The sequence below is a fragment of the Neoarius graeffei genome, chromosome 23, assembly GCF_027579695.1.
Source record: "Neoarius graeffei isolate fNeoGra1 chromosome 23, fNeoGra1.pri, whole genome shotgun sequence".
Taxonomy (NCBI): Eukaryota; Metazoa; Chordata; class Actinopteri; order Siluriformes; family Ariidae; genus Neoarius; species Neoarius graeffei.
This window is the reverse complement of record NC_083591.1, coordinates 43,354,549-43,369,718: the sequence shown is the minus strand read 5'-3', so window position 1 is coordinate 43,369,718 and position 15,170 is coordinate 43,354,549. Positions and strand designations below refer to the sequence as shown.

The following is a 15,170-nucleotide window of genomic DNA, read 5'->3' as shown; positions in this document are numbered from 1 at the left end:
ATCGTCTTATTGTAGGACCCATCCTCTTTTTAACTTCAACTTTTTTACAGGTGGTGTGATGTTTGCTTCCAGAGTTTGCTGGTATTTATTCGAATCCATGCTTCCCTCGACCAATGAAATGTGCCCTGTGCCACTGACTGCAACACAACCCTAAAGCATGATCGATCCACACCCATGCTTCAGAGTCGGAGAGGTGTTCTTTTCCTGGAATTTGGCACCCTTTTTTCTCCAAACATACCTTTGCACATTGTGGCCAAAAAGTTCTATTTTGATTTCATCAGTCCACAGGACTTGTTTCCAAAATGCATCAGGCTTATTTAGATGTTCATTTGCAAACTTCAGACGCTGAATTTTGTGGCTAGGATGCAGGAAAGGTTTTCTTCTGATGACTCTTCCATGAAGGTCATATTTGTTCAGATGTCGCTGCATAGTAGAACAGTGCACCACCACTCCAGGGTCTGCTAAATCTTTCTGAAGGTCTTTTGCAGTCAAACAGGGGGTTTTATTTGCCTTTCTAGCAATCCAACGAGCAGCTCTTTCAGAAAGTTTTCTTCATCTTCCAGACCTCACCTTGATCTCCACTGTTTCTGTTAACTGCCATTTCTTAATAACATTACGATCTGAGGAAACGGCTACCTGAAAACACTTTGCTACGTTCTTGTAGCCTTCTCCTGCTTTGTGAGCATCAATTATTTTATTACTCAGAATGCGAGGGAGTTGCTTAGAGGAGCCCATGGCTGTTGATTTTAGGGACAAGTTTGAGGAGTCAGAATTTATACAGCTTTGAAATCTGCATCATCTGACCTTTCCTAATGAAGAATTTGAACAAGCCACAGCTCAATAAACTAATTAAGGTCTGGAACCTTGGTAAAAGTTACCCGAGAACTCAAATGTATTGAGGTGCCCAAACTTTCGCATGGGGTTCCTTTTCTTTTTTCACTCTCCAGTTGCACAAAAGAAAAATAATACACAAATCTTGCAAAAAACTCTGAAAAGAAATGTGTCGTCTTTACCTTTATGCCTTTTGGTGATCAGTTCATCTTCTGCTCACTTAACTATTCACAGTAACATATTTTCAGTAACGGTGCCCAAACGTTTGCATGCCACTGTGCTTTTACTGAGGTGTGGTTTCTATTCTACATCTTTCAATAAATCCCTTTTCTCACGTCGTGGTTTTCTTTGGGATCTTTAAACAAATGTTTCTGTGCCCTTCTGGACCTTCCCTATATTTGTGTTTTGACACAATTCTGTCTCAGAGGTCTACAACGTTGTCTGAATGCTTAGGCCCAAAAAAAAAAAAAAAAAAAATAATAGTGTGTTTCAGGTAACATGAAATACTAAAATAAGGTCGGTAGGTAGGAAAAAGTTTTTTTTTCTTAATTTTTTTTTATTTTCGAAAAAATTAACACAAGTAAACATCTTACAAAATAGTATTTTGGCACAGAATCCTTTATACCACACATCATAATAAAATAAAAGTGTTTTAAATCTTTAAACGAATAAAAAAAAATATCGCAAGAGTTCGAGTTATGATCTACGGAAGCGTATTGCTGCCACACTCAAAAAAAATTGGCTTAGAATCAAGTAAATCACGTGAAAAGATAATGTTAAAGTTATCACATTTTTACAATATATTTATCATGTAATAACATATCACGTAATTTCATGATACGAAATTATCACGTTATTTCATGATATTTTCATGTAATAACGTGAAAACACCTTATCAAGAAATAACGTGAAAATAACGTCCTAGGCTAGGCTACTTCCATTAAAAGCAGACGGCCTAGCCTACCCTACTGTAGAACTTGGGTCGAGCAAAAAAACAGAGCAAAAACATGGCTGAATCCTGAATGACTCCTATTTGTATAAATAGGGGACTACATAGGCAGCAAAATGTAGTGTTTTTCCCTGCCATGGAAGTGCACTTGTATACTGAAGAGGAAGCAATTTGCATTACAGCCGTGAATGAGGATTCAAAATGGCGGCTCGGCTCAGTTTTCCCTTCCTCCTTCAGTATACAAGTGCGCTTCCATGTTTATGCAGGAGGGCTGATAGAAGTGGCGAAACATTTTACTTTTTATCGGTTCTTTCACAACTTGAATGCGTTGAAACAAAAAATTATGACAAACTAACGCTGCTTACACTAAAATATCGAGGGAAATTTGTAATAAAAACTTTACGGTCGGCAATTTCGACGTGGAAATTCTCGATCGGTCGGGTTACCGGAAACACACTTTTTTTTTTTTTGGCCTTATGAGAAAGACGAGAAAGGCTGGAAGATGACAAAAGGCTGGGACAGTAGGGGTTAAATGCATCCTGATTCAAATGTGAAAGCCTGGCCATGACCAATGCCCAAGGGACACACTTTTGGCCTTCTCGTTCCATCAGACCGCTGCTTGCTCATGTCAGTTTAGTCAGCTACTTGTTTCTTTTGCTTTATCTCTCACACACACACCTGCTGGCCTCATCTGCACGGCTCAGATCCCGGTCAGGAAGGGAGTCCTCCCAGTCCAGAATCGTGCTGATCAGCTTCCCTCTACCAGAAAGCAAAAACACTCATCAGATGCATTGAACCACACACACACACACACACACACACACACACAACGGGACAGGTGTGAACCTACTCACCTGCAGGCTCGGAGTCCTCTGGACCGAGTTCCTTCGCAGTAGCGCCCTGTGGGTTTCAGACCCATGACCCCAATTACCTTTTCACGCACATACTGCCTGCAAAATCACAAAGCCCACAATGTAATGACCTTGTCTAGACCCGAGTACTCAAAACTCATATCAAATGAGCCCAGTGGCAAATAAACAGTCATTTAAAAGGAAAGAACGTTTCAGTAAAAGACTGACTACTCTAACGGCTTATACAGAGCAGCGAGGGGCTTTGACTTCTCCCACACCGGGGAAAAACAAAACAACTTAATTTTCTGCACAACAGTGCAAGGACCACACGTCTATGAGCTCAATAGAGCGACTGTAAAATGCAGTGAAGATGGAAGAAAATAACTCCAAAGATGTTGTGGGTTTTTTTTTTTAATTATATGCCAAGCTTGTTTGTACCACAGCACGGTTGAATGCTCAAATATGATCGGTCAGAAGGTGGGAATTATTTACCAAGTTCTGGCTGTAACATGAACGATAGGTTAATATTTATGTGCTCCTTATAATATTTTATTGTTTATATAGTAACACAAACACTAGCATGGCAGATGTTCCAAATAATCCAAGATTAATTTTAAAAACTGATTTAAAACAAAAATTATATATAAAATAATATATAATCGTTGATGTGGTGACATTTTTAAGGAGACATTTATTTAACATTTATGGGAGGAGGCACACATCAGCATTTTGTAACAAAGTTTTTCCAGATCAGGAAAGAGAAGCTGGTGAGGGAATGACTATGACACGCCATCCATCTGACATCCATCCATCTACCTACCTGCCCGCCCACACACCCATCCAAATCATCCACCCATCCAACCATGCATCCACCTACCTGCCATCCAGCCATCTACCCATGCGCACCCACCTACATATCCATCCACCCATGTACCCACACATCAAACCATCCATTCACCCACCTACATCCATCCAATCATCCACCCAACTACCTACACATCCATCCATCTACCCGACCACCTACCCATCCATCCATCTACCCATGCGCACCCACCTACACATCTATCCACCCATCAAACCATCCACCCCCCTACACCTCCATCCTTCCACCCACACACCCACCCAACCATGCATCCACCTACCTACCTGACCACCGACACATCCATCCAGGCACCCGCCCACCCACTCAACTACCTACATCCATCCAATCATCCACCCACCTACCTATACAGCCATCCACCCACGCATCCACCTACCCATCCATCCATGCGCACCCACCTACACATCTATCCACCCATCAAACCATCCACCCCCCTACACCTCTATCCTTCCACCCACAGACCCATCCAATCATGCATCCACCTACTTACCCGACCACCTACACATCCATCCAGGCACCTGCCCACCCACCTACCTATCTACCCACCTACTCACACATCCATCCACCCACCACCCACCTACTCATCCATCCACCTACCCATGTGCACTCACCTACACATCTATCCACCCCTACACCTCCATCCTTCCACCCACACCCATCCAACCATGCACCCACCTACCTACCTACCCAACCACCTACCCCTCCATCCATACCGCCACCCACCTATGCACAAAGCAGTAAACAGTAATAAATGAAACGGTCAATATTTGATGTGACCAATATTTTTTGCTTAAAAAAAAATAAAATTGTAGTCTCAGGTACAATTTGTAAGGAAATAATCTGGTAAGCTTTACTGAGCATCTTGCAGAACCAGCCACAGTTCTTCTGGAGACTTGAACAGTCACACTTCTTATTTCTGCAGCAAAACCCAGCAGTCTCCATTATGTTTTTGTCTGAAAAGTAGTCTCATGCAATACACCGCTTTCTTTACTGACATACAAACATTTTTCTGTAACATTAAACCTTGTGCTGGAAAACTAATGTTTGGAAGTCTGAAATGCTTTTTGTACCAGCTCTATAACTAAGCTAGTAATAAAAATAAAATAGTGAGCCTAAGTCTTTTGCACGGCAATGTACATCTGTTAGACCTGATGGACCATTCAATTACACTCTTTTTGCAATAAACATGTACAAGAGTAAATACTTTTATGCTCAATTTTGCCGTTTTACGGGGTAAGAGTACCGATTATAGTGTTTCCAAATGCATATTGAGCTCATATCATGCTGATAAAAATGTTAAAATTATTTGCAAACCTAACATTCAAGCACTCTGCATGAATGTTCGTGGCTTTAATCTGCTAGCTCTGTAGCCCTGGTGGAGGTGGAAGAGAGTAATGAGTTGCAGGCGGATGTCCAGCTGCCCAAGGAAAGAAGGTGTAAACAACGTGATACGCTTTGCTTCTGGCGTGGCCCCAAGCAAGTCTCGCAAAACGGCCTTCAGTGGAAATGTGTCTTAAATAACTTCTGTGAGAGTGCTGATACGAGTGGTTGAGTTCTAATTAACAAAACTTATCTACAGTCATGGCCAAAAGTTTTGAGATGCACACAAACTTGGGTTTTCACAAAAGTTTGCTGCTTCAGGGTTTTAGATCTTTTTGTCAGAGGTTTCTATGGTCTACTGAAGTACAACTCCGATTCCAAAAAAGTTGGGACAAAGTACAAATTGTAAATAAAAACGGAATGCAATAATTTACAAATCTCAAAAACTGATATTGTATTCACAATAGAACATAGACAACATATCAAATGTCGAAAGTGAGACATTTTGAAATTTCATGCTAAATATTGGCTCATTTGAAATTTCATGACGGCAACACATCTCAAAAAAGTTGGGACAGGGGCAATAAGAGGCTGGAAAAGTTAAAGGTACAAAAAAGGAACAGCTGGAGGACCAAATTGCAACTCATTAGGTCAATTGGCAATAGGTCATTAACATGACTGGGTATAAAAAGAGCATCTTGGAGTGGCAGCGGCTCTCAGAAGTAAAGATGGGAAGAGGATCACCAATCCCCCTAATTCTGCGCCGACAAATAGTGGAGCAATATCAGAAAGGAGTTCGACAGTGTAAAATTGCAAAGAGTTTGAACATATCATCATCTACAGTGCATAATATCATCAAAAGATTCAGAGAATCTGGAAGAATCTCTGTGCGTAAGGGTCAAGGCCGGAAAACCATACTGGGTGCCCGTGATCTTCGGGCCCTTAGACGGCACTGCATCACATACAGGCATGCTTCTGTATTGGAAATCACAAAATGGGCTCAGGAATATTTCCAGAGAACATTATCTGTGAACACAATTCACCGTGCCATCCGCTGTTGCCAGCTAAAACTCCATAGTTCAAAGAAGAAGCCGTATCTAAACATGATCCAGAAGCGCAGACGTCTTCTCTGGGCCAAGGCTCATTTAAAATGGACTGTGGCAAAGTGGAAAACTGTTCTGTGGTCAGACGAATCAAAATTTGAAGTTCTTTATGGAAATCAGGGACGTTGTGTCATTCGGACTAAAGAGGAGAAGGACGACCCAAGTTGTTATCAGCGCTCAGTTCAGAAGCCTGCATCTCTGATGGTATGGGGTTGCATTAGTGCGTGTGGCATGGGCAGCTTACACATCTGGAAAGACACCACCTTGCATTTTCCAACATGACAATGCCAAACCACATACTGCATCAATTACAGCATCATGGCTGCGTAGAAGAAGGGTCCGGGTACTGAACTGGCCAGCCTGCAGTCCAGATCTTTCACCCACAGAAAACATTTGGCGCATCATAAAACGGAAGATACGACAAAAAAGACCTAAGACAGTTGAGCAACTAGAATCCTACATTAGACAAGAATGGGTTAACATTCCTATCCCTAAACTTGAGCAACTTGTCTCCTCAGTCCCCAGACGTTTACAGACTGTTGTAAAGAGAAAAGGGGATGTCTCACAGTGGTAAACATGGCCTTGTCCCAACTTTTTTGAGATGTGTTGTTGTCATGAAATTTAAAATCACCTAATTTTTCTCTTTAAATGATACATTTTCTCAGTTTAAACATTTGATATGTCATCTATGTTCTATTCTGAATAAAATATGGAATTTTGAAACTTCCACATCATTGCATTCCGTTTTTATTTACAATTTGTACTTTGTCCCAACTTTTTTGGAATCGGGGTTGTATAAGCATTTCATAAGTTTCAAAGGCTTTTATTGACAAAATACATCAAGTGTATGCAAAGAGTCAATATTTACAGTGTTGACCCTTTTTCAAGACTCCTGCAATTCGCTCTGGCATGCTGGATATCAGCTTGGGGGCCAAATCCTGACTGACGGCAACCCATTCTTGCGTAATCAGTGCTTGGAGTTTAGCAGAATTTTTGGGTTTTTGTTTGTCCACCTGCTTTTTGAGGACTGACCATAGGTTCTTGATGGGGTTATGATCTGGGGAGTTTCCTGGCCATGGACCCAAAATTTCAATATTTTGTTCTCCGAGCCACTTAGTTATCATTTTTGCCTTGGGACATGGTGCTCCATCATGCTGGAAAGAAACATTGTTCATCATCAAATTGTTCCTGGATCATTGGGAGAAGTTGCTCTTGGAAGATGTTTTGATACCATTCTTTATTCATGACAGCATTCTTAGGCAAAACTGTGAGTGAGCCCACTGCCTTGGATGAGAAGTGACCCCACACATGAATAGTCTCAGGATGCTTTACTGTTGACATGAGACAGGACTCATGGTAGTGCTCACCTTTTCTTCTCTGGACAATCATTTTTCCAGATGTCCCAAACAGTCTGAAGGGAGGCTTCATCAGAGAAAATAACTTTTTGCAGACTGCAGAGGATTGGGGTAAAAGTTATTTTCTCTGATGAAACCCCCTTCAGACTGTTTGGGACATCTGGAAAAATGATTGTCCGGAGAAGAATAGGTGAGCGCTACCATGAGTCCCCGCTACCGGAGCACCCGGAAGAAACCCAGGCAGACACGGAGAGAACATGCAAACTCCACACAGAAAGACCCCCATTGGTCATGGGGTTCGAACCTGGAACCTTCTTGCTGTGAGGCAACAGTGCTCACCACTACACCACTGTGCCGCCCCATTACTGAATTACAAGGCGTACTCCCCCACACCTGGTTTCCAAAAATCTGTTGGTTATCTTGTTACATGAAGTTATTTGTTTTGCAAAGCCCCACCCCAGAAAGGTTCTAGTCCAATCCTACCTGAGAAATGGATTCTTTGTGAGGGAGCTTTCGGTCAAGCTTTCACCAGACAGCAAAATGCCAAAAAACAAGCAGTGTACCTGCAAATCGGATACAAGGTCTGGAGGAGGGTGTAATTTTCTTCCCCTTCCTGAAACCCAAAACACCAGTGTGTCAGCGACGCACACGGCCATACCACGAGAAACCAGACTCTTTTATAATTAGCCAAGTTAATCGTCATGAAAACAATTTCATCTTCAAAACAAAACAATCAGAATTAAAATCCATTGAAAACTGACGGAGGAGTAGCGATTTTCCTCAAAGTGCGTTAACTGGCCTAATTAGCAACTTGTTAATGAGAAATCACAAAACCAGGAAGTAACGTTTGTGCAGACTGATTAGATCTTTCAAACAAAACAACCGGAATCGAAATCCATTGAAAACTCAAGGAAGAGTTGCAATCTTTGTGAACTGTGGACGGACGCTGCGTGACGGCAAATAGCTCACCGGCCTATGAGCGTGTGAGCCAACAAGCTGATCGATGTTGGTAATGGATTAAGTGGTGTGGAAGACCCTACAGCCAGATTAATGCATCCAAAAAAAAAAAAAAAAATTCAACAGAAATCCCTTAGTCTGCTCCAAGGTAACCATACTATGCCAAGTTAAATTAGTGGCAATTATCTAGCCATTATCGGCACCCAACGTATATTATATTCCTGTTACTTTTACCCACACGATAATTATTATCAACAAATCAACACATTACAGACTACAAAACATTATCAACGTACCTGATAAACATAATCAGCCGAGTCTGTGGCCAGAGATATCCTAACTTAGTAACCGTTAATATTGGCCCACTAGCGTTCCACCTGTGACCAACGACTAGAACTAACATTGCATTGTGATTTATTTGAGTTTACTCTCCGCAGTATTTCTTGAATGGGAGACCGAGGACAGATCGCATCTCCCATAACACGGTACAGAACAGAACGGTTATGCATTTTCTTTTATTTTTTTCGCGGTGCAGTTTCCATCAAATCCTGCGCTCTGATTGGCTGGCGAGTGGGTCCGTATTCTATGGTACGGACCCCGGTTATGGACCTCTGGCGACTCGCTTGTTCACAACAACAACAAACAAACATAGTAGAATGTGTCAACATTTATCTTTTTTTTTTTTATAAGATTTATTTATAAGTCTATCAAAAATCTTATAAAATTTTGCCAGCATTTCTCAGGAGAATAGCATTAATTTTACAGCATGGATAGCGATAACGACAGTCTTCACAGCGAAAGCGAGTTTTACTACCCTGAGGAAGAAGAAATAAAAGAAAACATTTCAGGAGAAAGCTAAAAACCTGTAACTTGCTAACGCCGAGCAAAAACATGGCTGAATCCTGAATGACTCAATTTTGTATAAATAGGGGACTACATAGGCGGCAAAATGTAGTTTTTTTCCTGCCATGGAAGTGCACTTGTATACCGAGGAGGAAGCAATTTGCATTACAGACGTGAATGAGGATTCAAAATGGCGGCTCGGCTCGGTTTTCCCCTTTCGGGCGCTCTTGTTTTCTGTTAGAATTTGGTAAAGAAAAAAAATATATATATTTACCAGCTTAAGGTCGGTCCATATGGCGAAATACCGTGACCTCGGCCAATACTTTCAAGACCTCGGTCACGATATGGACCTCCCAGCTGGTAAATAACACACATATTTGCCTTCCGGGTTTTTATATGCTGTTCTGTCCCATGTATAACAAGTGCCCCGTCCCGCAATACCATTTCTGTGACATTTATTTACATAATGTATAATCTTACCTTTTTTGTTCCAGTTACACAGAGACATCTGTCACGTCCACCATTTTATTAATCGGTAATTAGATTAGTCATTCCGCCTTTATAGATGAACTCGTCCCGTGACGTATGATTGATAAAGTTAGAAGAAAAACAAAATATATTTGTTTAGTTGTTTTATTGTCAAAACATATAACTTTACTACTATTTATTCATCTATTTTACAATTTCTTGCCTCTTCCCCGACCTCTACCTTTTCGTTTCTTCAGCTGACATTGTATACATTTCAAGTTCTTATCTTTTTTTTTTTAAATCTGTGATTCTGTTTTATGACCCACGTTTTCACAATCAGTGTGAAACCACATTTTACTCGAGATGGTGCTCGTTCCGCCACACAGGATTTCTTTGTGACGTCACGCCGAGGTATATTCCGTAATTGGAGTTCGGGGCTTTTAGATCAATTTCGATTGAAAATATTGTGAATATAACGTTAATATGATGTGATGGGATATAATAACACTGGATAATCAAAGAATACATGACAGTGATACATGTGAGTACATATATGTTATTTACCAGCTGAGAGGTCCGGATCGTGAAATACCGTGACGGAGGTCTTGATTGTACTGAGCGAGGCCCTCTGGGCCGAAGTCAGTATTCAAGGCCGAGGTCACGGTATTTCACCATACGGACCGACCTTAAGCTGGTACATAATATATTTATTTTTTTCTTTACCAAATTCTAACAGAAAACGAGAGCCCCCGAAAGGGAAAACCGAGCTGAGCCGCCATTTTGAATCCTCATTCACGGTTGTAATGCAAATGGCTTCCTCCTCGGTATACAAGTGCACTTCCATGGCAGGAAAACAAACAAACAAACAAAAACAAACAAACTACATTTTGCCACCTATGTAGTCCCCTATTTATACAAAATTGAGTCATTCAGGATTCAGCCATGTTTTTGCTCGGCATTAGCAAGTTACAGGTTTTTAGCTTTCTCCTGAAATGTTTTATTAGGATGCAGTGCTGCAGCACAGCAACCTATGGGCTCCCCTAGGGGAGCCCATAGGTTGCAGTGCAAAGCACTGCAACTATTGTTCTTCTACGTATTTCTTCTTCTTCTTCTTCATCTTATTATTCCTACGCAAATTTTGATTTCGAATAACTCAATAACCGTACGTCGCACACAGACAAACAATATATCAAAACGTGCGGCTCGATCGGACTCGCTATGCTATTACTTTTCTCTACAGATTGCGATTTTTTCGCGACGTAGTCGCGAAAAAATCGCCCAAAAAAACCCTTCATTTCTATGGAATTAATTGAAAAAAAAGCACTTTTTCAAACATCCGCTGCTCTGGCATGCTTTCACCTAGAGACGTGATTCAAACTCTAAAACGTAGGAAAACTTCTCCTCTGTGGATCTGGCATTCAACTTTTCTGCTAGGTTCTACACTTTCGGATCAGTCCCGGCTCAACCGCCATGTGGGTTCTGGGAGAAAATCCGGCTTTTGAATGGGTGTCTATTGCGTTACACACCAGTGAAGCTCGTTAACTTAGAGTGGAGAGAGGTTGAAAATAAAGCTCAAACTTTCTCGCTTAAACTGTGTTTTCAGCCACAAATTTCACTCTACAGACGTGATTTTCTCAAAAGTAGTAGGAAAACTTGTCCTGATTCACACAATGTGTCTACCTAAACGATAGGATTTACAGTTTTTGAATGACAAGCGTCAAACTGAGGACAGGGCAGCTGACAGGCTTCATTGACACCCATTATAAACGTGAGAGAAAAGTCACTCGTTTTTAAATCGCTCTAGTGTCGTTATTTTTAAGACTACAAACAAAAAAATACATCATTTTATTCAGGAGACCCTTCTAGCGCTCACTGTGAAAGAATTTTGTGAATAGCTGCTTCCGTTGTCGAGTTATTTGTCATTGTTCGAGGTCTGGTCCGTAGTAAAACACAGCACAAAATTCAAGACCTTGTGTGTCTTAGCTCATTGACACCCATTATAAACGGGACAGAAAAGTCACTCGTTTTAAAATCGCTCTAGTGTCGTCAGTTTTAACACGACAGACAAAAAATCACATCAGTTTATTCAGGAGACCCTTCTAGCGCTCACTGTGAAAGAATTTTGTGAATAGCTGCTTTCGGTGAAGAGTTATTTGTCGTTGTTCGAGGCCTGATCCTGAGCAAAAATCAGCCAACAATTGACAAGATTATGTGTCACTCTGTGCTTTCTCAGGCCCGTCGCCATGCCGTCTGGGAGCAGTGAGTGACGGGGGGGGGGGGGGGGGGGGGGGGGGGGGCTGCTGTCTCATGCACACACATAATCATTGCATTGAAACATCATTGCAGGTCACACATTCACGGCCAGCAAACATGCGTGACCGAATTGCTTCGCGCACTGCATCCTCTCACAATTTCCCCCGGGGAATTGTCCGGTCTAGTTTTATTTCTTCTTCCTCAGGGTAGTAAAACTCGGTTTCGCTGTTAACACTGTCATTATCGCGATCCATGCTGTAAAATTAATGCTATTCTCCTGAGAAATGCTGGCAAACATTTATAAGATTTTTGATAATCTTATAAATAAATAAATAAATAAATGTTGACAAAAAAAAATGCTACTGTTTGTTGTTGTGAATGAGCGAGTCGCCAGAGGTCCGTAACCGGGGTCCATAACTGGGGCCCGTATGGTAGGATACGGGCCCGCTCGCCAGCCAATCAGAGCGCAGGATTTGATAGAAACCAGACCGCGAAAAAAATAAAAGATGTTAAAGTGCCATTCCACCATTGGATGTATTCTTTGGCATAAAATACAATATATTTTGACAACATATATAAATGGTATCACTAGATAGAGAAATCTTTTAGCTTCAAAATGATATATCAAACAATTTTTTGACAACGACAAGTATATTAATTTTGCGACCAAAGTCACCTACCCTTTTCATTTCCGCGCGTGATGTCATCGGCAGGTTCCCCTTCTTGTGTACCACGTGACGTGTGACGTGGCACATATTATCAGCAATGGCGGATAGAACGCGCTAAAAATAATACCAATAAATCTAGCTAATACCAATAAATCTAGCTAACTGAAAGATTAACTCAATTTTTCGCAATTTTTTTGGCCCCCATATACGAGGAGAAATGACTCTCTCACTTTGGGGGTTTCCTGGTCTAAAAATAGACCGACACGTGGTACACAAGAAGGGGAACCTGCCGATGACATCACGTTTCACTACCGCGCGGAAATTAAAAGGGTAGGTGACTTTGGTCGCAAAATTAATATACTTGTCGTTGTCAAAAAATTATGTTTGATATATCATTTTGAAGCTAAAAGATTTCTCTATCTAGTCATGTTGTCATAAAATATATTGTATTTTATGCCAAAGAATACATCCAATGGTGGAATGGCACTTTAAGTATGAAACCCCTGAATATTTAGAAAAAACGCAACGCTATTGTAATGTCCCGTCCCGTTCCGGTTCATACTTTCCGTACTGGGTTATGGCAGACACCGGACAGATTATTCCAATCCTGTTATTTGACCAGACGAGGGAACACTTAGGAGGCAGTTGAAAGCCCCTAGAAAAATGGTACCGTAGGTGGACAAATAAAACGTATACAACATTCCCACATGATCAACATGTTTAGAAATATAACATGAAAAACATTTGCGGTGTTGTGTTATTTTCTCTGGTAACGTGCAGATTTCTTCCTTCATGTTTAGGCGTCTTCGGGCTACTTCCTGCATGGTTCTGAAAAGCTTGATGGACGTAGCAACTGTAACTAAGGACCATGGGGCTTTGCAAAAGGTCAAGTGTTTTTAGACACTGACAAATAACAGAGAATTGAAGAAATAAGCAGAGGAGAGAGAGAGCACTTCAATTCAGTGAGCACTGAACACACCTCACTCACCAGGGTCTACAGTTTGCTTCTTTGCTCATATCTACACTCACCGGCCACTTTATCAGGAACACCCATCCACCTGCTGTTTGACGCAGTTCTCTAAAAATCAGCCGATGCCTTGACAGCAGCACGATGCATCAAATCATGCAGATACAAATCAAGAGCTTCAGTTAATGTTCACTTCGAACATCAGAATGGGGGGAAAAAAAAAATTGTGATCTCAAAGTGTGACTTTCATTTCACTGTGGCATGGGCGTTGGTTTGAGTATTTCAGAAACTGCTGATCTCCTGGGGTTTTCACACCCAACAGTCTCTAGAGTTACACAGAACAGTGCGAAAAACAAAAAACACCGAGTGAGCGGAAACAAACGCCTTGTTGATAAGACCGGTCAGAGGAAAATGGACAGATTGGCTTGAGCTTTTTTGCCAGGAAGGCTATAGCAACTCTTTGCAACCGTGGTGAGCAGAAAAGCATCTCAGCATGCAACAGCAGAAGACCGCATTGGGTTCCCCACCTGCAAGCCAAGAACAGGAATCTTACAATCAAGAACAAGTTCCTATTAAAGTGGCCGGTGAGTGTTTTTGTGGTCCACAGTGATTCTACTCATCCCCCCCCCCATTGTTTACTTATCTCATTCTCATCTCATTATCTCTAGCCGCTTTATCCTTCTACAGGGTCGCAGGCAAGCTGGAGCCTATCCCAGCTGACTACGGGCGAAAGGCGGGGTACACCCTGGACAAGTCGCCAGGTCATCACAGGGCTGACACATAGACACAGACAACCATTCACACTCACATTCACACCTACGGTCAATTTAGAGTCACCAGTTAACCTAACCTGCATGTCTTTGGACTGTGGGGGAAACCGGAGCACCCGGAGGAAACCCACGCGGACACGGGGAGAACATGCAAACTCCACACAGAAAGGCCCTCACCGGCCCCGGGGCTCGAACCCAGGACCTTCTTTCTGTGAGGCAACAGCGCTAACCACTACACCACCGTGTCGCCCTGTTTACTTATAGAAAGTAGAATTTAAAACTTTAGAAAAGCTAATTCCATGCCAATTCTAGCAATTTCCAAGGACTCTAATCTTCTACTCTGATGAATAATGAAGGTCGGCTTCAAGGTAAAACGACAGAAGCGAGTGAAGGCTTTTATAAAAAAAAAAAGCTGGAGAGTCAGAGATAGATGCAGGGATTAGGTGCTGGCTGGAGACAGACAGCAGGAGGAGGAGGAGTACAGCAAGAAAACAGGAACGAGAATCTCAGCAGGAGAAAGGAATAGACGAAAGACAGACAGACACTGACGAAGAGACTAGACAGAAGACAGACACGCACTTGCCGCACTTCTCACATTCCTCCACGAACATGTTCCCGTGAAGCTCAGACAATCGGTCCCTGAAAAAAAAAAGAGAGAGAGACAGAGAGAGAGAATGCTGATGAGTGATAAACAGAGAGAAGAAAAAAAAACCCACACACTGTTAAAAAGATACAAAATACGGTTCAGCCAGCTTCATAAAAACACACTTCTATTCATCTCATCCTCATCACGAACACATTTCAGCATGTTAATGCATTCAGTCAAACCGCTGAATTTTTATTCGGGCCTCAGAGGACACTTAGTCTCCAGATGATTTATACCGGCAGAGTTATAATCACAAGAGCGGCGATGTTAACGGCAACCTGGGAGGAACAACGCAGGGCCGAAGCAGCG

At 41.8% G+C, this 15,170-nt stretch overlaps 1 protein-coding gene across 2 annotated transcripts in view; it reads right to left on the bottom strand.

Annotated features, from left to right (window-relative positions):
• Positions 1–15,170, bottom strand: part of sirt6 (sirtuin 6) — an 88,009-nt gene that overhangs the window by 23,011 nt on the left and 49,828 nt on the right. For both annotated transcript variants that reach the window (XM_060905350.1, XM_060905349.1), the window contains exons 4-6: positions 14,795–14,854; positions 2,635–2,730; positions 2,459–2,539 (exon numbers count right to left, since the gene is read on the bottom strand). In XM_060905350.1, the coding sequence (XP_060761333.1) occupies positions 2,459–2,539; positions 2,635–2,730; positions 14,795–14,854 (237 nt within the window). The remainder of the gene's footprint in view (positions 1–2,458; positions 2,540–2,634; positions 2,731–14,794; positions 14,855–15,170) is intronic.